The 27,959-nt window shown below is 38.9% G+C and overlaps 2 protein-coding genes across 2 annotated transcripts; both read left to right on the top strand.

Moving 5' to 3' along the window:
• Positions 1-2,604: 2,604 nt before the first annotated feature.
• Positions 2,605-4,786, top strand: LOC139863977 (uncharacterized). The gene is made up of 3 exons (XM_071852571.1): positions 2,605-2,695; positions 2,826-3,553; positions 3,917-4,786. The coding sequence occupies exons 1-3, from the start codon at positions 2,605-2,607 to the stop codon at positions 4,784-4,786; spliced, it is 1,689 nt and encodes a 562-aa protein (XP_071708672.1).
• A 782-nt stretch (positions 4,787-5,568) lies between these two features.
• LOC139863976 (uncharacterized) lies at positions 5,569-6,021 on the top strand. Its single transcript, XM_071852570.1, has one exon. It carries the CDS (start codon positions 5,569-5,571, stop codon positions 6,019-6,021), a length of 453 nt encoding a protein of 150 aa, XP_071708671.1.
• Positions 6,022-27,959: the final 21,938 nt, after the last annotated feature.

The following is a 27,959-nucleotide window of genomic DNA, read 5'->3' as shown; positions in this document are numbered from 1 at the left end:
ATACATTAAAACATGTAAAAGCGGGGCTATGAGTTCACCTTAGTAGCACAGAAGAGTTATTCCACAAGAGAAATGAATTGAACGGAAGAATGTGATCGGAATCTCAACCTAGAGTTAGAATGTACGATCAGATATAGCCTAATAGACATAAGTATAATAATTATACATTTATACTAATGATGATGGTTTTTTTTAAAATAATTTCCATTTTCGGAAAGTTACCATTTATGGAAAGTTTCCACTTATAGTAACTTTCTAATTATAGAAAGTTCGGGTTATAATCTATAACAAGACGTTGTACACCTTTACCCAAATCTCGTTGCTATCATACAAGTAATTTGAATGATCAGTTATTACCGGGCGCCCAGGATTCTTGACCAGAATCTATGTCATGGTATTCGAAATCCACAAGCGGTTCCCATAAGGCAACAAGGACCACCCTAGGCCATATGTAGCGGTGAGGTTCGTATATAATGCACGTTATCTTGATTATAACCTTCACATATTATAGGTGTATAGACTTTTATTATATAACTAAGTTAATTTTATATATATATATATATATATATATATATATATATATATATATATATATATATATATATATATATATATATATATATATATATATATATATATATATATATAACTACTATTTGTATTATAAAACTATTAATAGTTTAATAATTATATATGTATTATTATTCAAGCTAATATTACTAACTTATGACCTGGATTAATCAATACTTATAATATACTAATTACTATCACATACAATATATAACATAATTGGTTATACTATTTGTTATTTAATTCACAAGATACTTAATAATATAGTACCTTATTAACCCAATATTATTCATAAATATCTAAATAATTAATTAAATACCTAATTATCATATACATAATTTTTATAGTCTTAGTTAATTATAAAAATCAGTATAAAAATTTAAGAAAGTCTTTTTATTAAAATTGTGTATTTATATTTGTTTTTATTCTTAATTTAATCAGAAAACAAGTTTAATTCTACATAAAATACCAAATAAACATAAATAATTATTTTTAAATTTTTTTATAAGTTTCTTATAGTTAAATAACCTGTAGAAAAATATTTATAAAAGGATTTCTTTATTTTTACAATTATTTCCTTATTTACCTCCTATTTACATAATAATAGTGTTTAATTATGTAATAATTATTAATTCGACCCATAAATTAATTTTTATAATTTTTTTAGCTCTAAACAAAGTTTATGAACCCAGAAAAATTATTTATTTATTTTAATTTTCTGTATATATTTTTATTACGAATTTCACCTTGTTTCTATAATTAAATAACACATAATTTGATTTTTATTTTTATAAATTATTTTCTGACCTGAATAATTAAATTAAATATCATACTTTACTGGAAAATATTTGTATAGCTTAAATAGCCTCTTTCCTATTTTTTATAAATATATATATATATATATATATATATATATATATATATATATATATATATATATATATATATATATATATATATATATATATATTAACTATTTTAATTATTAAAAATATAAAAACGTATTAAATATCAGAAAAAATATTTTTCCAAGATCTCATATTACTTATTAATAATTAACATGCATAACTTCTAATTTATTAAACTCAATACATAATTAATATATATATATATATATATATATATATATATATATATATATATATATATATATATATATATATATATATATATATATATATATATATATATGTGTGTGTGTGTGTGTGTGTATTCGGCCGATTGAAAATACAAACAATTTAATAAAAATTGTTAAATCAACTCATAAATTTGAAAAATTAATTTTTAGAAAACTTATTAATCATGTAGCTAATTACCATGATCTTAGAAAAATTTTATAAAGTGCAAAAGTACTTTTTTTGTTTGTTGGGGTTTTCGGCCGAAAAAACAAGAAAAAGAAAAAAAATGAAAAAGAAAAAGAAAGAAAAAGAAGAAAAGAAACTCACAATTTTTTTTTAGGGTTTGGGAGCTCCCAATAATTTGATGAAAAATAATGAGGGGTTAAGGCCATATATATAGATTTTTAATTACTTGGGGTCCAAGACAAATACACATTCCTTTTTAAAAGAAAAATAAAATTAATTTCTTTTTTTTTATTCGACCGACTTAGGCTTTCCTTTTTATTTTTATTTTTTTATTAAATGGAACAATCTAGAATTGTTTTGTATTTTATTCTCTTTTATATAATTAACATAATCTATTATATATTTATATATATATTTCGGCTTATATACATATACATATATTTATTTATTTTATAAATTTACATTTGTAACCCATTACTTAATCATTTTATATATTTACTCATATTTATATTTTATTTACATTTTATTTATATTAATATAGATTATATACATTTTAATACGTAATATATACATTTAATAATAATAATAATATTATTATTATTAGGGTTAGGGTTTACATTAATTACGAGTATTAATTACTTCATTTAATATGTCCGGATAACAACCCTAATATAAAGTACGAATCAACAATGAAAACCTAGGGGCATTATAGTCATTACAAAGTGGAAAAATGAGGGTTGTTATAGAAGAAAGCTGGAACTTCGCCATTGGCGGGGTTCAACAGTGCTGCAACTTAGCCGGTGGGCTCCATCACGCTGGAGGTTGTTTTGGGAACATTACCCTTGCAAAGTGCGGCAGACATCGAATTCGCCATAGTCAAAACAGACTCACGATATAACATTATCTTGGGACGTAATGCCATGCAGAAGTTTGGTGCAATTGTGTTAACAGTACACGGCATGCTGAAGTTCCCGACTCCAGCCGGAGTCGCTACAATCCGAATGCAAGAAATGGAACCAATCAAATGCATGCAAATATTCAAAGGAAGCAGTGATATTGTAGTCCATGATAACGTGTACGTATCCCCAAATCCCAAGTATCCAGACCAACGGAGCCAGATTGGCGCTACTTTGAGCACCAACGCAAAGGATACGCTCTGCAAACTCTTACAAGCAAATATAGATGTCTTCGTCGGGGATCCATCCGACATGACGGGTGTCCCACGGGAAATAGCCCAGCATCGGCTAAACGTAAACCCGAATATCACACCGGTCGTTCAGAAGAAAAGAGCAATGGCATTAGAACGGAGCGAATTCCTGGATAATGAGCTACAACGACTGGTTGACGCCAGTATAATGAAAAAAGTAAAATATCAAACATGGGTGGCGAACCCCGTGATGGTAAAGAAGGCAGACGAATCTTGGCGCATGTGTGTCGACTACAAAGACATCAACAAAGCATGCCCAAAAGACAATTACCCTCTGCCAAAAATGGACTGTAAAGTTAAGTCCCTCTCAGGTTTTCAGTTCCTAAGCTTCCTGGATGCATACAGGGGTTACCAACAAATCCCAATGGCAGAAACCGACGAAGGAAAAACTGCATTCTTCACGAACAAAGGCATTTTCTGCTATACCAAAATGCCATTTGGGTTAAAGAATGCCGGAGCAACATACCAACAGGTAATCGACAAAGTATTCCAAGATAAAATCGGATGAAATATCGAAGCATACGTGGACGACATCGTCATCAAGAGCAAAACAGAAGAACAAATGATTTTAGACATCATCGAAATGTTTGATTCGCTACGCAAAATCAACATGAAATTAAATCCGTCAAAATGCTCTTTCGGAATGGAAGAAGGCCGTTTCTTGGGTTTCATGATCACTCCGCGAGGAATCAAGGCAAACTAGAAAAAAATCCAAGCAATCGAAGACATGCAGTCACCCAGGAGTAAAAAAGACGTGCAAAGCCTAAACGGGAAGCTAGCGGCACTCACAAGGTTTCTGTCACGGGCTACCGACAGAGCTCTTCCCTTTTTCTAGACGTTGAAGGGTTGCCTGAGCAAAAAAGATTTTTTTTGGACGGATGAGGCCGAGAGGGCCTTCCAGTATGTGAAGGCATTCTTAAAAGAATTTCCAGCATTAACGGCACCTATACCGGGTGAAACCCTCACGGTATACCTGGCCGCCTCCTCTGAGGCAATCAGCTCGGTCCTAATCGCCGATAGCGGCAAAACTCAAATGCCGGTGTACTATGTAAGCAAAGTATTGCAAAACGGGGAAGTAAAATACCCGGCCATGGAAAAACTAATTTACGCTTTTGTACACGCAGCCAGACGGCTACGACGCTATTTTCAAGAACATCCGATACAAGTTTTCATGGACCAACCAATTAAACACGTCCTGACTAGGCCAGAAATCTCCGGAAGAATGGCTAAATGGGCAATAGAACTCGGAGAGCACGAAATCACTTTCCTCCCGAGACATTCGGTCAACAGCCAAGTCATAGCAGACTTCCTAGTAGAGCTCCCTTCCGACATGACCAAGCAGGGCGAAACCACAGTTACAAGAAGAGAGATGGACGAATTCTGGGAACTATATAAGGACGGGGAGTCAAGTGAGGAGGGGGCTGGCATACGCATACTCCTAGTTTCCCCAAACGGAGAAGAAATAACTTACGCTATTCGGTTGAAGTTTGCTGCCTCATATAATGAGGCCGAGTACGAAGCACTAATAGCCGGATTACGCTTGGCTAAAAGTATTGATGTACGACAGCTCACGGCTTATATCGACTCCCAACTGGTGGCAAGCCAGTTAAACGGCAGCTTCGAAGCAAGAGATACATCGATGCAAAAATACCTAGAACTCACGAAGACACTAACCAACACCTTCACGGCATTCGAAATAAAGTAAATACCCCGTAATCGTAACAAGAAACAGATGCTTTGAGCAAGCTTGCCTCTTTGCTATACGATCACTTTACTAAAAAAGTTATGGTTGAAGTGCTGGAAAGAAAGTCAACTGAAGAGGATACCCTCATGGCGACAATCACAATAGAAGAAGAATGTTGGATGACACCCTTCATAAAATATCTTGCCGACGGTACACTCCTGGAAGACAAATTACAAGCCCGTAGGATACGAATGCGGGCACCAATGTATTATTTTAAAAACGGCATCATGTACAGGTCGTTCACAGAACCTTACTTAAGGTACGTTGGCCCGGGACATGCCAAAGAAATAATACGCGAAATGCATGAGGGGGCCTGCTCAACGCACTCCGGCTACTGAACGATAGTTAGCAGGATCAAGAGAATGGGTTATTTCTGGCCACATATGTACCAGGATACATATGACCTGATCGTAAACTGCGAGGGATGCTAGATACACGCTCCAGTCAACAGATCCCCTCGTCGAAACATGATTCCCATACACGCCGCTTGGCCATTCTGCAAATGGGGGATCGACATTGTCGGCCCATTCCCATGAGGTGTCGGCAATGTTAAATTCTTAGTAGTCGCAATCGACTACTTTACTAAATGGGTTGAGGCGAGACCGTTAAGCACGATTACGAGAAGAAAAATCTTAACCTTTGTATGGGAGGACATTGTTTGTCGGTTTGGCTTACCACGAGAGATAGTCAGCGACAACGGCACACAGTTCGCACACAATCCATTCAAAGACTGGTGTGCAGACATGGACATTCAACAGTCATTCACTTTCGTGGCCTATCCACAGGCCAACGGACAAGTTGAGGTCACTAACAGGGACATCGTTGCCGGCATAAAAGCAAGACAAGGTAAACACCGACAAGGATGGGTGGATGAACTCCAATATGTACTATGGGCACACCGGACAACACCGAAAGATAGTACGAACGAAACACCCTTCAGTCTAGTGTACGGAACCGAAGCGGTTATACCGGCCGAAGTGATTGTCCCAACCGACCGAATAACAACATTCTATGCACAACAAAATGATGACGCATTACGAGAAAACTTAGATGCTCTGGAAGAACGGCGGGCAATAGCACATATCCGACAAGCTGAGAAGAAACAAAAAATCGCAAACCACTATGACAAAAAAGTTAAGCCACTGGACTTTCAGTTAAACGATTTGGTGTTACGTAGCATCGAGGCCAGCCGATAGCAAGACGTCGGAAAATTAAGCCCCAGATGGGAGGGACCCTACAGGGTTGTCGGCATAACTGAGTATGGTGCATACCACCTGGAGACACCAGATGGAGTTCCGATACAACGCCCTTGGCACGCCTTCCATTTGAAGAAATATTACGTGTAACTTATCTGCGACCGGGAGGACTGATCACCCACTCGGATGGCAGAAATGCAAAGCACTTATGTACTCAAATAATTTCTCTGTATAAGTCATCAATAAAATTTCATTTTATATACTTATGCACTGTAAAGACTCTGAATATGACACAAGTAAAATCAAAAGTCTTTCGGCATATTTCAGACCTACCGCCAGAAGAAATGCTTTCTAGCTTTCGTTGGTAGGAGGACACCCCTTGAAGAACCTTAACGGATAACAGGGACGTCCAACCATATCATTGGTGGTCCGGTTCTACCGTATAAACAACTCGACCACACTCACGTGTAGTCTAGATATCTACGTTTTTGTCATGACAATATATGCAACTCACAGCAACGTAAACTAGTTTATACACAACATACAACAAGATACAGAGAAATCAAATTAATCATACAAAACACAATCGAGTGCATATCTCTATGGTTGGTAATTTACAATATCCTCAACGGATGAGTTCTCGTCCCTGCAGATTTTGTCTAGTTCTTCAAAACTAATCTGGCCAAGAGCCTCATGTGCCCGATGGCAGTCCTGCACACAGGTAGCGCTCAAATCAATCTTCTTCTTTTGGGTCGCGCTACCAGGCGGCAAGAAACACTGCACCGCCCTCAAAACCTCAAACGTAGTAAACTTCTTGATAGCCTCAATAAAGGCATTGAACGGCTGATGAACAATAGATGACTTCAATAGGCTGGCAAAAAGAACAGGAATACCGTGCTGAAAACGGGTAAGTTCGCCTAATGTGGCCGACACTTTCTCGGATAACATTTTATTGTCATCAGAAAGCAGGGCAACCTTCTCCTGTTCTTGGGTAAGTGCAACCTTCAACGACTCCTGCGTTTTTCGGGAAACACGTAGCTCATCCCGGGTAGGCTCCAAGGCCTCCTTCGCCGAAACCAATTCCCTTTCAAGACGAGCAATCGTCCCTGACAATTCCACCACGCGACGGTTGTCGTTCTTAAACAACACGTAATGCTCGTGAATGAGACGAGCATCTTCCTCGCTTCGGTTCAACTCATCTGCTGCAAGGTGCTGAGCAAACACGGCAAATTGAGAACGCAAGTGCTGCGCCTGGGCGGCGGAAAGAGCGGCCAACGCCTCTTTCAGGGCTGGGAAAGTAATAAAGTCAAGATATTCCTTATACACCGGGTAGTCTGAAGCATCACAACGAAGAAGATCACGGAATGGCCCGATATTACAGTCGGGTAGAACGTAAACATTTTGCCCAGCATTTGTCGTCAGCCGGGGGCGAGCATCCGCGGCCTCCACGACGGGTTCTTTGCAGGGACGATGCCCTTGAGCCGACTCCCTTTCAGTAGCTGACCCCTCCTCAGCCACCCGACTCTCCCTCACAACTGGCTCAAGTCCCTCCCGGGGGCAGCCCCCTCCAACAACGGAACCGTACGGGCAGATGCCTGCGCCCCCGCAGAAGTCACACCAGCATTACCTACGCAATCACGAAACAAAACAATATAATCAGCACAAGATATTTTTAGGAAAGTTAAAGCAAGTGAAAGACAAACATGTACCTTCACCTGCCGCAGCCGGCTCAATCCGATGCCTGGTACGACGGATCAGCCCACTCTCTGAAGAACCGCCATTAGAAGATTCCAAGTCTTCGGGAGGCGGCACCCTGTGACAGCTGGAAGACACCAGAGTCGTCCCCTCAACCACTTTGTCGGTAAAGACCATGCCATCCAGGCTCACCGCTCTCAGAACCTCCGACACAGTTAACTCTGCACGAATTATAAATCGTCATCTTATAAATCATGATTACATAAAAAAGGATGGTAAACGTCACACGGATAAATACCTCTTCCGCCTCTGCGAGCGACAGGAATCCTATCAGAATGGGTCCAGTTGTTGCTAACATTAGCCATTACCAACACCTGCTCATCATAAGATCGCTGAGGAATCCTCAGGCCCCGCAATTGATCAACCATTGATTCGCCCAGCTCAGAAAGCTGCCTCGTCGGCTGAACAGTCACCGACCTAAACAGATAGGAATGTGCATTCCTCAACAGAAAGTCAGAACACTTGGCAAAAACGAATGATTGCACCCAGTTATCTGCAATCGCTGGCGCCTCCCCAAGGAAATCAATTTCATCAGTAAATGTGTACACCCTTTGCGATAGGACGATAATCGAAAAATGCTTCTGAAAATATTCAAGCTTAAGTCCACGCCTAAACCATTAAAATACATTTCAAACAGCACGATCGCGCGAACCCCATTCGGATGCAAGCGAGCAACACTAAGGCCGTAGAAATTTAAAACCTTCATGAAGAAGCGCGTAAATGGATATCTCAGATTTGATACCTCAAAGGGTCTCAAATAGATAGCACAATGATTGGGTGGGGGCTCACAAGCGCGCTGCTGTGACCTTGGAATAATTAACCCCAAACCTCGCAGCTGAGGGCATAAAAAAAAATCCTATCAAGATAGGCTTCATCGACGTTTCTAGGCGCACGTAACACGTCATGAAGAATGTTAGATCTAGGAGCCATACTCAACAAAGAAGAAAACAAGAGATTCAAATTGAAAAAAGCAAGAAAATTGTTTCTGTGTTATGCAGAGCAAATATTATCGAAGGTAGAAAGACTCGAATAAAGAAAAACGCTCCTTTATATAGGCAAACATCGTATGCGGGCCCCATAAAACTCAAAGAGGTACGTTGAAACACGAGATGTACTATGATTAAGACAGCATGCAACGCGCATTAATTACACGTCAAATCACGTGTGTGGGTCATATTAACTTACGTTTGGAGACGCAACTGTCCCAGCCGACCTCACCAAACTGGGGGGACTTAATGATACACACCGCCTGTCCTGGAATACGGACCCTTTTCCGACATCCATCCGATATCATCTCAGCAACTTTACCATGTCGGACAAATGGCTACATTAAGAGACCGGATGACAGACATATAACCGGCATCATGAAGCCAGTCATGATGACTACAACCGGGAAGAAACACTTGGAATAAATAGAAAGCAAAACCTTCCCGGCTAGACTGAGAGCACCGTGATGCCTTAACCGGAACCAACATGCCGTCAGCACCGTCACGGTATTCCGACCCGACACAAAGATACTCTCCCGGGACAAGCACGTCGTTCTGGAGAAAGTACATCGTCCTGGAGTAGACACTTCATCCCGGAACGAGTACTTGGCAACGGAACAAGCATGCAAGCAAGTTGCATGCCACGTCAGCCCGCGAACCTAGGAAAGTTTGTTAGGATCTGTTATTCCCATGAAAAGGACAGGTGCCACGTCACCCCTCGGGGTTAGCAAAGTTCGTTACAACCATGAAAGGGACATGTGTCACGTCATCATTCCCTCCAAAACATCTATAAATACGCAAACAAGATCTTCCATACAGACAACACTGGATGCATTAATGTTACTCTGCCCAAATCAATTACGATAACATTACTCCAATCGTTAGTTCAATTCCGACCGGTGCTTCGATCATCGCCGGAATTAATCCCCGCTCTTAGATATTAACTTATTCGATTCCGATCGAATAAGGTTAATCCGATCGATTGTTTTACCCCCTTGGAATCCAGATTCCAAATCGGGGTTCATACAATTATTGGAGTTAAAACATTCGATTCACTCCTTTTCTCAAATCAAGCACTCAAACCCGAAATCTATTCTGCCTAGTCGATTTCAACCACTTTCATTTTATCTTTGTGTTATAATATCCACCTTTCCATATGAGTTAGTCGAGTTTTAGTCCTTACATGTATAATGGAAAATGACAAAACCGAAAATCACACTCCGTATTAAGCACAAGTTGTTTAAAAACACGGAGAAGAAGTCAAGTGGAGTTAATAATGGAGTTTTTTTCTTTCTTTTTTTTTTTTTTTTTCCCTCGTTATTACCTAATCTAATCTGTCAATGATTAGTTGGGATCGATAGTTCGCTTCTAGCGCACGGTTGTAATCAACTTCTTCGATTATTAATAAAATAAATAGCTTTAAGAAAAACATGTTGAAATCTAATTTAATTTGATTTAAATTTTAGGATAGTATCGTTTCCATCAGGCTTATTACCATTACCAATAATACTAATTGTAGTAATAATACTGATTGTACTGAGAGTGAAACACTCTTCACGATGGCAAAATACTACTGTACATACTTTGAGAGTAATTTGGTAAATCCTTTTTTTTAACAACCTTTTATAATTATATTTTTATTTTTACTTCTTTTTCCTCTTCATTTTTTGGCGAAAAGAAAAAAAACTTGGATAAACATAAGAACTTCAACAAAAATTGAAGCCCGAAAGAAACTTACAACCACTGTCAACTGATCCCAAAATAAAACTACAACTAAACTATGCTCGCAACAAACTAACAAATGAATTCGATACACCGAAAAGGAAAATGATAAAACTAGTTAAAAAGCAACCAAAATAAAGATGGTCAAGAATCGCAAATAGACAAAAGTTTATCTTCACCATGACCTCGCACCCGCAAACAAAGAGAACGAGCTCTATCCAACTTTTAATTGCCCGACCGTTCACCGTTTTTTTACCGTTCAATTAACCAGCCATTTACCTACCCATTAACCGTTTTCTTAACGTTCAGATGTTCATTTAACTAACCAAAACTACCCCGCAGCGAAGCACAAACTTTTTATCCTCGTTAGCTAACAAAACCGATTCAAATTGAACCCTTAGCATTCTAGGCTTTCTAGCTTCAGGTGCGAGAATATTTCTAATTATAATTCTAAGGGTTGTCATTAACGTGCATGGATGAGTAGTACATGACAGTTATGATTGAATTTTGACAGACAGTTTTTCTTTTGTAAAATCATTTTAAGCGCTTAAACGACAACCGTTTTTGGCGTCGATAGAAAAATTATAATTTTTTTCCTTTTAATAAAAAGAATTATTTTATTTTCCTATATTTTATTATTGATTAATAAAAGTGTCCAAATTATATGGATTTGATTTGTTTATTTATAGACATACCAATTATGTGGATTTGGTAGGTTGAAGCGAGTTATTTTTTTCTTCTTCTAATTTTGTTGAACTTAATACGCGTTTTTTTTCGAATCATAATCATTTTCGGACAAAACTTGAAACGCGTAATTTTTTTCGGGCATCAGCAAAACTGATATCACTTTTATTGACAAATCGTGTAACTTAACTTATGTTACTTTTGAGGGCCATTTGCCCTAAAATATTCAATAGGAAACATATAATTTTGTATAACATTAATCATCCCGCTTGTAGCAACGCGCGGCTAACTCCATACTCGTTGTATAATTAATAAAGTTGAAGGTCGTAATCTCAGAAATATGTTCGTATTAATTCGTGGATTTCTGTTATGAGATTTTTTTTTTTTTTTTTTTTTTTTTTTGTCGGTTTCTACTTTCTAGTTGCTCGGTACAAATTTGACTGTAAGTACCGATTAGGGGTCCACTAGCAACGAGTGGGCTGGGCCATACAGAGCAGTGATTGGGGTCCACTAGCAAGCGTCACTGATGATGATCTAACGCAGCCACCATGAGCGTAAGCGAGTAGCAAAGTGAGTGCCAAGTGCCAACTAACCCTTTTTTAGAAGGAAACAAATGGAAAAAATCTGCTCCAAATTAGAGTTCATCTGCTAGCCACATAACTATACTAACCACAATTCTGTTACTAGAAACAAAACAAGGAGCTGAACTTTACCAAAATGCATAGTATAGTAGTACTTCTTGGACTAAACACACAACCTCCTTCTTGGACTAAATGCACGATTACTATATCGAATTTAAAATTGGTTAAGTACAAGTTAAAGAAATCACACTCCACTAAGAGTACTATAATCAATTTAGTAACTAAATTTAGCTACTACTTTATGGAATTGGGTCTTTGTTATTCACACATGCCAACTTATGCTAGACACCCGAAACTAAAACCGACTAATTTGGTATAAACATATCATCTTTGAACTAATTGTTGCCCCGTAAATTAGAAGTCACATATGATGTAGCTGGTTTAGACCTTTCACAATGCAGCGTGATAGAGCCTTTTTTTGACACATTCACGCCACCATCGCACCCATGTGCGGTATGATGGAGCCCTTTTTTGCCGGCGCGATGAGGATATCACGGGGAGGAGAAGTGGCATGAGGTTGTGGTAGCGAATGAGGAAGAGACACGTGTTTGGATCGTTGAAATTAACGGCTATATAGCCGTTGTAACTATAAAAAAAAAAAAAAAATTTATAAATACTACATTTCTCATATCATATTTTCCACACATTTCTTTTAATATTCTCTCTCTATTTCTATACATTCTTATAAACAAACTGATGTGGGTCAGCTTTGCATTCTAACCAGCAACACAACCAGCACAAGCTCAAATGATGTTACACCCGAATCTGATTAAGCAATGGTCGTGTTGCCATCTATTTTTTATCATCTAAATGTTTTTGGAGCTGGCTCAACAAGCTCATGGGTTACCCTACTTAACTGAAGTAGTTATGTTTTCATGAATAAAGTTTTTGATAGTTGAAGGTAAGCCAGCAACGAAGAAGAACCAGCTAGTCGGACCAGCAAATGCACTTTAGTTCAACCAGCGAATGTCCTTAGTTCAACCAGCAAAGTTTTACTCAGCTGATAAAGCTAGTTCAACCAGCAAGACGAACTTCAGTACAACCAGCAAGATAAACTCTACTACAACCAGCACGCGACGCTGTTTTCATTCTAAAAGGCCAACTTGTTGATACGATTCAAAGTTTAACTTATGCTTTCGATAAACCGGTCAGGTCGTGTGCTTAACACGTGCGTGGCTGTTCTAGAATGTTGAGCTATCCAAGGAAGATTCTTATCTATCATTGGCTGCTTTTTATCATGGGAGGAGAACTACCAAATGGTAGGCTTTTTGCAGATTGTGTCCTTTATTTTTATTGGCTAATTTGTAATTATTTGTCTTTTTTGTCTACATTTCCTTTTTATGTTTTTGTCTTATCTAGAAAATCGCTGTTAAGCTTCTCCTATAAATAGAGAGCTCTTGTAATTGTAAAACTCAGTTGATGAATGAATGAAAGTTTGATAGAACTTATCTATTTATAAAATCTCCGTGTCTTTACGAATCTTTGATTCTGGTGGCTAAGAGTGGTTTCTTTATCAGTGTTTGTGGTGTTACTTTATCAAACATTGTGGTGAAATTCAAATCTTCATATCTGATATTATAGTTGTGGTGGAATCTTTATCAGCTGTAGTTGAAGGTTTGGAGTGTTTCAAGATCTCTAATTGTGGTGGTATCTTTATCAATTTGGGGTTTAGATTCTTTTATCCTTGTTCTTATTTCAGAGTTTTATACTCTGTTTTGGGACTGTTACTGTTACAAATTGGGGGTTTCGTGTTCAGATCTGTTGTGTGAAGAAAGCTTGTTCCAAATTGCGTTATTAAAGTCATAATTACGCATCACAAACTTAAATATGAAATCTTTTGTTTAAATATTTCAATATTTCTCAACATATCACACCTCCTCTACTTCTCCACAACTTTTAATTTTCCTAAACAGCAGAACTTTCCAGTTCAAATGAGTCAGTTATGTGTTGTTTTAGAGGTTGATTTTGGTGGTGAATTTGACCGTGAAGTGAAGACTTACTCCGGTGGTGAACAAAGAGAGTGTTAGGACCCCGAAGTATGTATAGTGTTAATGTGAAACATGCATAAATGAAGATTCCTTAGAAGAGGGCTATATAAGGAACCTAAGTAGTCCTAATTAGATAGCCATTGCATTGTAAACTAGTTTAAGAAGCTGTGGAATGTAATTTTACCGATTCTCTCTAATACCGAATATGTTCTTCTCTTATCGAATCTCATTCTAACTCATCACATCTTCTAATCTCACTATGATCTGACCTATCATTTGGTATCAGATCACCCAGGGAGTGATATTACATCACTATATCGATCCAGAGATGGAAGATTACAGAATCTGATCACATTCGGTTAGATTGAATCAGATACGGTAACATCGAATTTGATAATCTGACGTTCAGATTCTCGTGATAGGTTCAGCGGAGGTTTATTAGATTGATTAGAAAGAGTTTCGATCATCATTACAACTTTTTAACAACAATTATGGAGAATCAAGTTGATTTTTAGAGTTCGCGGCTAAAACTCTCAGTATTGTTCAATTCCAGCTTGATTATGTATTTTAGTGAAGGTTTGTGGATTCAGTAATGATTGTGAGGTGATTAATCACATTGTTGACGGTTCAATATCTTCAATTCTTCAAGTTTTAAAGATTCGATCAACATTCGGTATCTTAACTGCCATACCGAATCTGCTTCATAGTTGGAAATTCATCTTAAGTGTTGTAGATTGTGTTGTGTTAGTGATTCTATCACAATCAGTTTGATCATACGCAGCTAATTGGTATGGTTTGAGATAGCATTCGATTGATTTTCTAAGTTCTATACTTAGACGCGGATTGTCAACTGCTACAGTTGATATTCGGTATCCTTTACATTCGGTATCATTGATATTTTGTATGTTACTAACTTGTTTCCTTGTGCAGCAAGGTTACCGAATCTAATTCAAAGGAATTGGATTGTGTTTGCATTCAAAATCTTACAGAATTTGACTATCGAGTCAAATACCGAACCAGAATCTCGGTTACTTTTAATCCTTTGGTTTTAAGTGTTCTGAGGCTTCAAGTCTTGTGGTTACCGAATCTATACCGAATCTGGGTGTGATACTTGTGTTACTGATCAGTTTCTGATACAGAATCTGATTTACCGAATCTGCTACAGTACCAAACCAATTACCGAATCTGCTACAGTACCGAACCATTTACCGAATCTGACACTTTTGTTAGATTTTTGTGAACCCTCATCTTAGATTGTGTTTAATACCGAATCTTTACCGAATCTACCTCAATTTTAAGATGTCTACACAAGATACATTGATCATTGGATCAGATTCCCGACCTCCAGTGTTCTTTAATGGCAAGTACACTCAGTGGCTCTACCGGATCACTCAGTACATATGCTACAAGGGTGAGAAAGCAAAATACATATGGGCTTCTCTTAAAGATGCTCCAGTTGTAGAGTATCATCCGGATACTGGTATGCCAATTCCAGTCTATGAACTTTCTGGTGATAGACGTGAGAGAGCTTAGGGTGACATAGAGGCTAAGAACATTGTTATGCAAGCTATCCCGTATGAATTGTTTGAAAATGTTGATAGCAACACCACAGCAAAAGACATATGAGATGAGATCAAACGACTGCAAGAAGGTTATGACATGTCCGATGTTACTAAACTGAATAAGGTTCTTGGATTTTATGAAGATTTCAAGCAGGAACCCGAAGAACAACTCAAGGAAACCTACCGTCGTTTCAATGGTGTTCTCAATGAGTTGAAAAGGTGCAAGATTACAAAAGTAAATGCTGAAATCAACGTGAAGTTCTTCAAAAAGCTCAATGTTGATTGGCTTCCTTATGGAACCATCATTCGATCTACCAAAGAGATTGACAAGATGACTATTCATGAGCTTGTTGGAGTTCTTATGCATTATCAACCAGAGCTGTTTAAACATCAAGAGGGAAGGAAAGAGTCTTCTCTGAGTGATCCACTTGCTCTAATTGCCAAAAAGAAGAGCAAATCATTTACTACTTCCAAAAGCTTATCCAAGAAAGTGTTTGTTGAAGAATCAACTGATTCTGAAGAGTTGAATCTTTCTGATATTGATGATTCTCGCCTTGAATTAGTCAAGATGGCCGCCATGTTCAATAAAGCCTTGAACAAACACAAGTTCAAAGGCAAATCAAGCAATCAACGCAAGAACTCATCTTCTTCCTCCTACTACAAGAAACCTAATCAATCAAAATATCAACGTGCTGATGATTCCAAGAAGGAAGATTCAATCTGTTTCAATTGTGGCAAAGCTGGTCATTACTCTCGTGAATGCAAGATGCCTAAGAAAAAGGATGCAGCTTACTACAAGAAGAAAATGTTGATGGCAAAGATTGTGGAAACTGGAGGAGTGCTGAAACCGGTTGATGATACTTCGTTTAACTGGACTGATGATTCAGATTTAGAGGTGGAACATGCAAATGTTTGCAAGGTGACTAAGCTCATCAAAGCAAAGGAAGCAATGGAGAATTCTGACTCACCATCTAATGATGATGCGGTACAATCAACTGAAATCCCACCTGATTTTATAAAAATGCAAAATGACTTGATGAAGAATCTGGTCTCAATGTCAAAAGAAGTCAAAGGTTTAAAATCTGAAAACAAGGTTTTAAAAGATAAAATCAAACTTAATGAGACCAAACCTTCATCATCTAAATTACAATCGGAGATGTAAAGACTGAAAGTCCAACTCAGCTCTACGGAAATTGAGTTGGAAGATCTTAAAAAAATAATTCATTCGATTAAAGTCGAAAGGACTGATTATAGTCTAAAATCAGAATGTCTTGCGGAAAAAGTTCAATTCTAAAAAGATCTTTTTGATTTAAAAAACCAACATGAACTCACACTTTCAAAGCTAAATAAGAATAATGTTCAATTGGAAGACACCATAATCGAGAAGAACACTGAAATTTCTTCATTGTCAGAAGAGTCTCTTCAAATGAAAGCTCAACTTGCTTGATATGAGAAAAACTCTATCGAACAGAGAAATCTAAAGCTATCATTGATATGGAACTTTCAAAACAAACGATTTTCATGAATAGACCAAAAATGATTCATGGTGATAAGTGGGGGTTGGGTTATGAAGATCCTAAGATTTTAGATGCTGCTTCCAAAAAGATTCTAGGATTATATCATTCTGATTATTTTCAAGCTGGTTTACCATCTCATTTTGTGCATGCATCTGATGCTGATTTTGATGATATTATTGTTAATCGCAAATTTAAAAAATACCATCAAATTAGCTTAATGTATGAGAAAATTAATGCTAAAATGGGTAAATCAAATTCTGATTTCTTGAAGGAACTTGTTGAATCTGAAAAGAATATGCAACGTGCTAACTATGTGCCTAAACGTAGACTGGTTTATATTCCTACACTCATGCTAGAGAAATACATTTTAATGCTTGAGAATGAAGTGTTTAACAAACCTAGTTCTAGTATTATTACCATAGATGAAGTGTTTGATGAACCAACTTTTGATGTAAAACCAATGCTACCGGCCTTACCTGCATGTTCTGTTTTTGATGACTTTATATGTGAAGACCTAGCACATGAACTTACTGTCTTGTTTGAGTTAGTATCACTAGGTCACACGGCTTTTGATGTTAAGGTAGAACCAAAGGTAGAATCAAAAGTTGAACCTAAGGTAGAACCTAAAGAGGAAAAGCCTGCAGAATTAGATTTGTTTCACCTAGTTGACAAACTTGAAAAAGAGAACATAGAATTGCAACTTAGATGCAAACACTTGAAACAAATGCTTGAATTGTGTGAACAATTGCCTAAACTTCCTAAGAAAGAATGTACTTATGATTTTAAGGAAGGATGAAACAACCCGACCTGTATTAAAACCGGCCCATAAAAATTTTCCTTTTAATACACGTTAAATAATACTTTAGGTCCCATTACATAGTTTCCAAAACATATTTTGATCAAAGTAAGTTCAACGAACTTAAAGACGTACGACAATAATTTAAACTTCTTAATACAATAATACGTTAGCTAAATCATAAACCGGTTATAATCATTATGACCCGACTAGTTACATTTACACAAAACCGAGCATGGTGATTTGGGACTACGTTACCCAAATCCTAATCGAGTACAAAAGCAAGATCTTCTAAAGCAACCTAGCCAAGATCTCTAATCCCCGTGCTTACCCGAGCCGCCAAGCATGCGAACCTATAAAAATATCAACAACGAGATGGTAAGCTAATGCTTAGTGAATGTAAAGATACTATACACATACATATGCATAAAATGGCTACGCATCACCAAGCATCAAAATAACACATACCGTAACCGCATGGTAAGCAACTACAAAAGAGCACAATACACAAGTAGCTACACGCTACGTAACCGCCAAGCTAACATCACAAGATCAGCTACAACACAACAATAGGTATATACGCGTATATAACAAATATAATCAAAAATAATGATAAGGTTAACCCCTTAACCCAAACCACATGAAGGTCGGCCGTACCCGAGATTCACTTCCTTCACCACTTCTACAACCGAGGTTGGCCGAACTACCCGAGCCTTAGTGAATTCGCACAACCCAAAATTCACCACCTCATCACCAAGATGACCGAAACAACCCGAGTCATCATGAATCCGCACTAACCGAGATTCATTTCCACAACAAATGCTAGCAACCCATCTCCAAAAGGGTTATCCAAAACGCTAGCCAATTCACAACACCAAGGGTAAAAACCCACAACGCATAAGCGTATCACATGGACCCGAAACACAAGGCCCATTCTCCTACACGAACATAGAGTAAACCCGAACAAGGGTCACCCTACACACAAGCACCCATTTTACACATACACATGTGCATTGTAAATTTACACTCACCTTAACGCCTCGATGAAGTGCAATCCAATTCCGCAACTCGCCAAAGGAAAGTACCTATTCCATTAATCACAAATACAACAACACAATTAGGGTGGATTTACAAATCAACCCAAATTGACAATTAGTGCAATTTCGACCCAAATTGCACTTCCAAGCTCAAACCGCGCCAAAACTAACCAATAATCACTAACACAAGTGAGAATGGTCCTAATAAGCCAATTATACCCGAACACAAGTGTTAAACACTTGTCTTTCCCAATTTGAAACCAAAACCCTAATTTCGACCCATTTCAAAATTAGTCAACCGAATGAACCCTAAAGGCTTCCAACACCTCAATAATCACTCAATACTAGTGATTACACCCATTTGCAAGTCTTACAAACTTACACTTGTTGACCAAACCCAAAACCCGCCAATAACAACAATAAACCCGAATCTTGGTGTTAATCTTCAATTAACAACTTAATGGGTTCCATGTAGGAACATACAATCAAAAGCCCTAAATTTGAATGATGAACACAAAAATGAAATTCGGAGTTAGAGCTTATCGCTAGTATCACCTTGTAGCTAAGAACGAGGAGAACATACTTGTCTCATACGCTTTCGATCAAAACCCGCTTCAACCTTTCCAAAAATCCCTTTGAATCAATTGGGGTGTTTGAGTTTTTGAGAGAAAATGAAGAAGAAAAAGGAAAAAGATAAAAGGAAAAGAGATGAGTGGAAGGGATTTAAGATCCCAAATCTGGCACATACGCGAAATGACCAAAATGCCCTCGAACATCCTTTAAAATTGCAAATCTGGTACTAGCTCGCCCAGAATGCCGCGCCGCGGCCTTAATCGTCGCGCCGCGACCAATAACGTATTCTGGTGGTTTCCTTAACAGGCCTCCTGGAATTGAAATCAGCTGAATGCCGCGCCGCGGCACCCTTCTCCGCGCCGCGAGATAAACCGTGGTCTGGTGCCCTTGTTTACATGCCTCCTGATCCTGATTCCAGTTAATTGCCGCGCCGCGGCCTCCTATGTCGCGCCGCGACATACAACATGACCTGAATCATTTTCTCGTATACAATACTTTAACACTCGAACATGTCCCGAAGCCTTCATACACCTATCGTACATACACGATACACCTATAAATCATATATGGGGAAAACAGGGTGTTACAACCCTCCCCCACTTAGATTCGATCACGTCCTCATGATCCTAATCACTTAACCAATCCGAACCTACACGCTATGGTTCCCAAACAATCGTTCTAATCCGACTTCCACCACATTACTCATTAACCCGAAGGTAAATCCATTAACTAAATACACACTTGCACGCATTCCGAGACGTGCAATATACGTAACAATCGAAGTCTATATCGATCACTCAGAATACTCGAAATTGCCACGTATTCTTCCAACTCCTCTAGGCAATTCTTCTCAAAGAGTTACCCTTAACAACTAAATCGTCACCCGCGATTTATTAAAATCTACAAATCCGAGAACCAAAGCTTGCTTGATTCCCCCACATCGGGAAAAACTCGACCAAATCTCGTACCGAGATATCAACTCCTAGCGTACCCCTACAAGTACAATGCTACAGTAACCACGTACCAAAATAAGGTCAACAACCCGAACGGTGAAGACCGAACCAAACAAATCCTTACGGATAACACCAATCACTAAACATTCCCTGTAGTGCGCAATGCGACCAATACGCAACTAACGTAACATCATAAGCAACGGCTAAAACCGATAGCGCCCCAAACGACTATGGCAACGCAAGTCCCAAGGTGTACAAAATCGACTATTGTCACACCCATAACAACATGTGAGCGAAACACGGCTATCGCATCACTAATCACACAACATGGTCCTCGTGACCCCACCATTGGTGTATAAAACAACCAATAGTTCACACCACATGGCCAAAACAACCCGAGCCTAAACACATATGGAGGATGGTCGAAACAACCCGAACCTTAGTGAATTCACAACAACCCGAATTCACCAACCCAATCCATATTTCCACAACAAAATGACAGCACAACCCGAGTCACCGTGAATACGCGCAAACCGACATTCACTACATCCACCCCATAGTATAACCGAGGATGGCCGTACAACCCGAGCCTTAGTGAATCCGAACTACCCGACATTCACTACCTCAAACTATGAGTCCAACCAATAGGGACAATCGTACTACCCGAATTATTGTGAATACGAACAACCCGATATTCACGTCCCACAACACAACACGTGAATGGTACTCCCATTCCGATAACGTTATACCATACCGATATAACACTAAACCCATGATGAAGTCAGCGGACCCCGAAGGTCATGCTCCACCAATCAACAATACCATGATGAAGTCAGCGGACCCCGAAGGTCATGCTCCACCAATCAACAATACCATGATGAAGTCAGCGGACCCCGAAGGTCATGCTCCACCAATCAACAATACCATGATGAAGTCAGCAGACCCCGAAGGTCATGCTTCACCAATCTCATACGCACTTTTGGCCTCAAACAACGAGTAGTGCAACATTGCGCACTGCTACACTATAGTGAACCCTAACGAATACCACTAACCATCCACACAATCGAGCGAGAACCACCTATATCGAACATAGGCACAAAACAATAATTCTCTACAAGAGAATCCACCACGAACATCCCTTAACCGAGGGATTTCACCTTGCTCGCCAAACACGCCCATTATCTCTCAACGAGATTACCACATTATCACCTCGGTGATAATTTATATGCCCAAATCATAAGTACAATTTAACCAAAATTGTACTCTACCACAAATCGACCAAAACTAGGTCCCAACACAAACTTCCGGATCTACCAAAAGTATTATCCGAAGTCTCACACTAAAACTTCCTCGTGCGGGAGTGTAACTCCCCCACTTGGAACTACGTTCCATAACCGCCTCTCGAACAACCGTACAATGCTACCAAAGGTAGAATTTACCAACAAATGGGTTCATACGACCCATTACCATATCTTGCTCCAAACCTTGAGCATACGAAGGATTTTAACCAATCCTTAAACACTTGAACGAAAAGTGTACCACGATTACACAAACCATACTCTCGCAATCATCCAATTGCTCTAGGTTGTCAAATTTCACACAGCCACTCATGTACCTAAGGGTGTCTCTCCGGTACCCTAAGCACAATGTAACCGCAACACCATCGGAGTCGAACACTACGCTAGTAGGTATGAAAGGCACCTAATGTCGCGTCATGTAGACTCCATTACTAACATACGTTGAGATCCAAAACACTCGATCTCAAAGGTTCCAACCACCCAACGAACCTCACGGTTCATCAATTTCAACACGAGAGCGAACACGCTCTAACATCCGAACACCAAAGCCCATTCCCAAGGCTTGGTAGAACATTTCTCAATACTAAGGAATGCTTGGTCACACCAAGTCGTACGCCCTTCGCCCATTAATCAAAACGTCACCATAGGATACTTCCATTAGGAACGTCACCCATAACAATAACATGCAAAACACTATGCAACCCACAAACCCGAACGCATCGACATATAAATAAATATTCAAAGGGCATATTTATTAAAATGAAACGTACCTCAACCTCTCCTTGCGGCATTCGCCGCAGCCAACTCGGGACAATCCGGCTTGTGATGTCCCTCTTTATGACAATAGTAGCACATTCCGTCATCACTCTTCGGCATTGTACATTCCCACAACTTGTGGCCCCTAACACCATAATTGAAACATCTAGGCGCACGAGAACTCGTCGAACCTTTCTCTACATTACCCATACTCGCACATGAGCCCTTAGTTTTCTTACTTGGAGCACCATACAAATCAACCCTTCTCTTATTTGAAAGCTCCCTAGCTTTCGATCGCGAATGTGATTCGAAACCCCTAGCCATGTTAAATAACTCCGCAAACGAGTTCACTTGGCCTACACTAATTTTGCCCTGCAACTCATCATTCAAAGTCCGATAGAAATCTTCCATCAACATCCGATCATTCCCAATATACTCCGTGTAAAAATGAGCCTTCGACATAAAGGTCGTCTTTAGAGTATTCAAGTCCATCGATCCTTGTTGCAAATTTCGTAACTCATTTCGCATTTCTGAAAAATCGGCTGAAGTCCGGAACTCCTCGAAGAATTCCTTCTTAAACTCGTCCCACGACAACGCCATAAACAGTTCACCACCGAAAAGATCGATCTTACCATCCAACCAATCCTTTGCCCTACCCCGCAACAAACTAGTAGCGAGTCTCGTCTTTTTCTCGGGAGGGCATTCAATAGTACGAAAACACCCTTCGACATCCAAGATCCAAGTTGTGCTTATCAAAGGATCCGGTTTTCCGTCGTACATCGGGGGTTTAGTCCTCATGAAGCTCTTAAGACAATGCTCCATTTCACCACTACTTTGACGTTCGGAATACTTCCTATCCATTTCTTCTCAAAATGCACTCATTTGTTCCGCAACGGCGGCCGCAACTCTAGCGTTAAACTCTAGATCGTTCGTCTCGATCCCCTTTCCCGTCGCCATTCTAAGGAAATGCAAAAGCGATTAGATCATGAACGTAAAAGCACTCACACAATACCGCCCCCATCTTGCTAAACACTCATCGTACATCACTTGCTATACACGATTTGCACCCGTAATAAGGTTTGCAAGTCCTTATTACGCACACACGCTGTATCGACTCGTTATTACAACGACCGCCTCGCTCGATGATATAAACCAACACAACGCAATAATATATTAATAGAATCCACATATTAACACAAACGTTAGTCCACCTATAAACAAGGCACTAACTATAACCTGTTCCGACCCGTTCACCTACAAGTCCCGCAACAAATAAGCACACACAAAAGTCTAAGTCTAGGCACCTATCTCAATTCGCCTAAATCCCTTAGACCATGCTCTGATACCACTTGAAACAACCCAACCCGTATTAAAACCGGCCCATAAAAATTTTCCTTTTAATACACGTTAAATAATACTTTAGGTCCCATTACACAGTTTCCAAAACATATTTTGATCAAAGTAAGTTCAACGAACTTAAAGACGTACGACAATAATTTAAACTTCTTAATACAATAATATGTTAGCTAAATCATAAATCAGTTATAATCATTATGACCCGACTAGTTACATTTACACAAAACCGAGCATGGTGATTTGGGACTACGTTACCCAAATCCTAATCGAGTACAAAAGCAAGATCTTCTAAAGCAACCTAGCCAAGATCTCTAATCCCCGTGCTTACCCGAGCCGCCAAGCATGCGAACCTATAAAAATATCAACAACGAGAGGGTAAGCTAATGCTTAGTGAATACACATACATATGCATAAAATGGCTACGTATCACCAAGCATCAAAATAACACATACCGTAACCGCATGGTAAGGAACTACAAAAGAGCACAATACACAAGTAGCTACACGCTACGTAACCGCCAAGCTAACATCACAAGATTAGCTACAACACAACAATAGGTATATACGCGTATATAACAAATATAATCAACAATAACGATAAGGTTAACCCCTTAACCCAAACCACATGAAGGTCGGTTGAACTACCCGAGCCTTAATGAATTCGCACTACCCGAGATTCACTTCCTTCACCACTTCTACAACCGAGGTTGGCCGAACTACCCGAGCCTTAGTGAATTCGCACAACCCGAAATTCACCACCTCATCACCATGATGACTGAAACAACCCGAGTCATCATGAATCCGCACTAACCGAGATTCATTTCCTCAACAAATGCTAGCAACCCATCGCCAAAAGGTTTATCCAAAATGCTAGCCAATTCACAACACCAAGGGTAAAAACCCACAAGGCATAAACGTATCACATGGACCCGAAGCACAAGGCCCATTCTCCCACACGAACATAGAGTAAACCCGAACAAGGGTCACCCTACACACACGCACCCATTTTACACATACACATGTGCATAGTAAATTTACACTCACCTTAACGCCTCGATGAAGTGCAATCCAATTCCTCAACTCGCCAAAGGAAAGTACCTATTCCATTAATCACAAATACAATAACACAATTAGGGTGGATTTACAAATCAACCCAAATTGACAATTAGTGCAATTTTGACCCAAATTGCACTTCCATGCTCAAACCGCGCCAAAACTAACCAATAATTACTAACACAAGTGAGAATGGTCCTAATAAGCCAATTAAACCAGAACACAAGTGTTAAATACTTGTCTTGCCCAATTTGACACCAAAACCCTAATTTTGACCCATTTCAAAATTAGTCAACCGAATGAACCCTAAAGACTTCCAACACCTCAATAATCACTCAATACTAGTGATTACACCCATTTACAAGTCTTACAAACTTACACTTGTTCACTAAATCCAAAACCCGCCAATAACAACAAAAAACCCGAATCTTGGTGTTAATCTTCAATTAACAACTTAATGGGTTCCATGTAGGAACATACAATCAAAAGCCCTAAGATGAACACAAAAATGAAATTCGGAGTTTGAGCTTACCGCTAGTATCACCTTGTAGCTAAGAACGAGGAGAACAAACTTGTCTCATACGCTTTTGATCAAAACCCGCTTCTTCCTTTTCAAAAAATCCCTTTGAATCAATTGCGGTGTTTGAGTTTTTGAGAGAAAATGAAGAAGAAAAGGAAAAAGATAAAAGGAAAAGAGATGAGTGGATGAGATTTAAGATCCCAAATCTGGCACATGCGCGAAATGACCAAAATGCCCTCGAACATCCTTTAAAATTGCAAATCTGGTACCACCTCTCCCAGAATGCCGCGCCGCGGCCTTAATCGTCGCGCTGCGACCTATAACGTATTCTGGTGGTTTCATTAACATGCCTCCTGGAATTGAAAACAGCTGAATGCCGCGCCGCGGCACCCTTCTCCGCGCCGCGAGATAAACCGTGGTCTGGTGCCCTTGTTTACATGCCTCCTGATCCTGATTCTAGTTAATTGCTGCGCCGCGGCCTCCTATGTCGTGCCGCGACATACAACATGACCTGAATCATTTTCTCGTATACAAGACTTTAACACTCGAACATGTCCCGAAGCCTTCATACACCTATCGTATATACACGATACACCTATAAATCATATATGGGGAAAACGGGGTGTTATAAAGGAGAAGTTTTAATATCTGCTGAAGATTTATGTCTTGAGATTAAAAGCTTGAATCGAAAGATAGTTCAACTAAAACAGGCAACAATACAACAGATTGCTATGCAAGCACACACATCACAAATGCTTACTAAGTGTATGAATACTATTTCTGAATGTAATGGCGAGATTGATAAGACGGTTAGGGGTAAATCACAATCAAATGTTTCTAAAGTTTCAACACCCATTACCATTCTTAAAAATCCTTTACGATCTCAATTTGAGAAAAGAGTTTCAAAGGTTACACCTTCACCACAATTCATTGTGAAGAAGGTACATCATCCAGATGGTTCATGTTCAAGTGAAAAACTTCCTCTGATGTTAATGATAAAGCATACAAAGGAAAGTCTTTTACCAAAACCAAAGAAGTCTTCAAAACAAACCACGAGTCCAAAACCTGATTTGAGTGAGTATGATGCAAAGGAACGTAAAATAAAAATGGAAATTTTGCAAAATAGAAATACTCAAGTGACAACTGAAAAGTTTGGATGTCTAACTAACAAAGGTGTTTTTCATGTCACAGGTTATAATCCTAACTTGAATTACAAGTCTGTATGGGTTCCTAAGTCCACGACTAAGAAAGTAGCAAACCAAACCAAGAAATTTGATATTCGACCTAGGAAGTCATCGCATGTTTTTCAATTCTCTTGTGTGAACAAAACATCTACTTGGAATAAATTGTGTGTAGAGATTTCTGATGATGATGTAAAACTTGATATCACTTATGATGCTTCATGTAATGTGGCTTTAGATGATGCTTTAATGTCTAAATTGCATGCTGCTTTACGCGATACATTAATCTGTGATCCAAAGTTTTTTGTTGGTACTAACCGTAGAGGACCCAAGAAACTTTGGGTACCTAAACTCTATGAAAATTAACTTTGATAGGGTTTCGACGTCTGAGTATGGTACATCGACTCTGGTTGTTCTTGACACATGACGGGCGATAAAACCTTGCTTGTCAATTTTGACAAATTCCTAGGAACGGTTACTTTTGGAAATGACGAGATTGCAACGATAACGGGTTATGGAGATTATGTGAAAAATGGCATAACGATCAAACGGGTCTCATATGTTGAGGGTTTGGGGTGAAGCTTGTTTAGTGTCAGCTAATTTTGTGATGGAGATCTCAAAGTTCTGTTTGAACTTCGTCAATGCTAAGTGCAATCCATCGATGAAAATGATCTTCTTGTTGGTAAACGTTGTGTTTCACTATATACTATTGACCTCAATGATGCACCATCACATGAAACCATGTGATTGGCCACTCGTTCAACAAAAGAAAATTCATGGTTATGGCATCACCGGATGTCACACCTGAATTATAAGGGTATTAATCGACTAGTCTCTAAAGACTTAGTTGATGGTATTCTCAGCTTTCAATATGATAAGCATCATGTGTGTCAATCATGTGCGATGGGTAAGCTGAAATGGACCAATCATCCGCTTAAGCAAAACCCCAGTACTTCATCGTCTTTGCATTTATTGCATATGGACTTATATGGACCCATGAGAATTTCTAGCCTCGGTGGCAGGAAACATGTGCTTGTCATTGTAGATGACTATACCCGATTTACATGGATTTTTCTTATGAGAACTAAGTCAGAAACTCCCGCCATTATCATTGAGTTCATCAAAAAAGACTCAACGCTCTTTTAACAAACATGTTAAGAGCATCCGAACTGATAATGGGACGAAATTTAAAAATGACCTGCTTGATAGTTAGTTGAAAGACCAAGGCATTGAACATCAGTTCTCTGCTGCACGAACCCCCCAACAGAATGGAGTAGTCGAACGACGTAATCGTACATTGTGCGAGGCAGCTCGAACGATGCTTACCTACTCCAAACTACCTTCGAAAATGTGGAGGGAGGCCATTTAAACTGCATGTTAAACCCAAAATTGCTGTATCATTAATAAACATTTTGACAAAACTCCTTATGAGTTATTATACGGTAGACTCCCAAATGTCAAATATTTCTGTGTCTTTGGTTGTATATGACATGTGCTTAACGATTTTGACAGCCTTGGAAAGTTTGATCCTCATGGCGATCAAGCCGTATTTCTAAGTTAT

Source organism: Rutidosis leptorrhynchoides, chromosome 8, assembly GCF_046630445.1.
Source record: "Rutidosis leptorrhynchoides isolate AG116_Rl617_1_P2 chromosome 8, CSIRO_AGI_Rlap_v1, whole genome shotgun sequence".
NCBI lineage: Eukaryota > Viridiplantae > Streptophyta > Magnoliopsida > Asterales > Asteraceae > Rutidosis > Rutidosis leptorrhynchoides.
Note: the sequence above shows the minus strand (reverse complement) of the source record. Positions and strands in the feature narration are given on the sequence as shown.

Bases quoted from the DNA above. Each gene is read 5' to 3' on its own strand.
- LOC139863977 (XM_071852571.1), top strand. From the start codon at position 2,605: ATGAGGGTTGTTATAGAAGAAAGCTGGAACTTCGCCATTGGCGGGGTT. The intron at 2,696-2,825 runs GTTGTTTTGGGA...TTGTGTTAACAG, and splicing joins TGGGCTCCATCACGCTGGAG to TACACGGCATGCTGAAGTTC. The intron at 3,554-3,916 runs GTAATCGACAAA...CCCTTTTTCTAG, and splicing joins CCGGAGCAACATACCAACAG to ACGTTGAAGGGTTGCCTGAG.
- LOC139863976 (XM_071852570.1), top strand. From the start codon at position 5,569: ATGGACATTCAACAGTCATTCACTTTCGTGGCCTATCCACAGGCCAAC.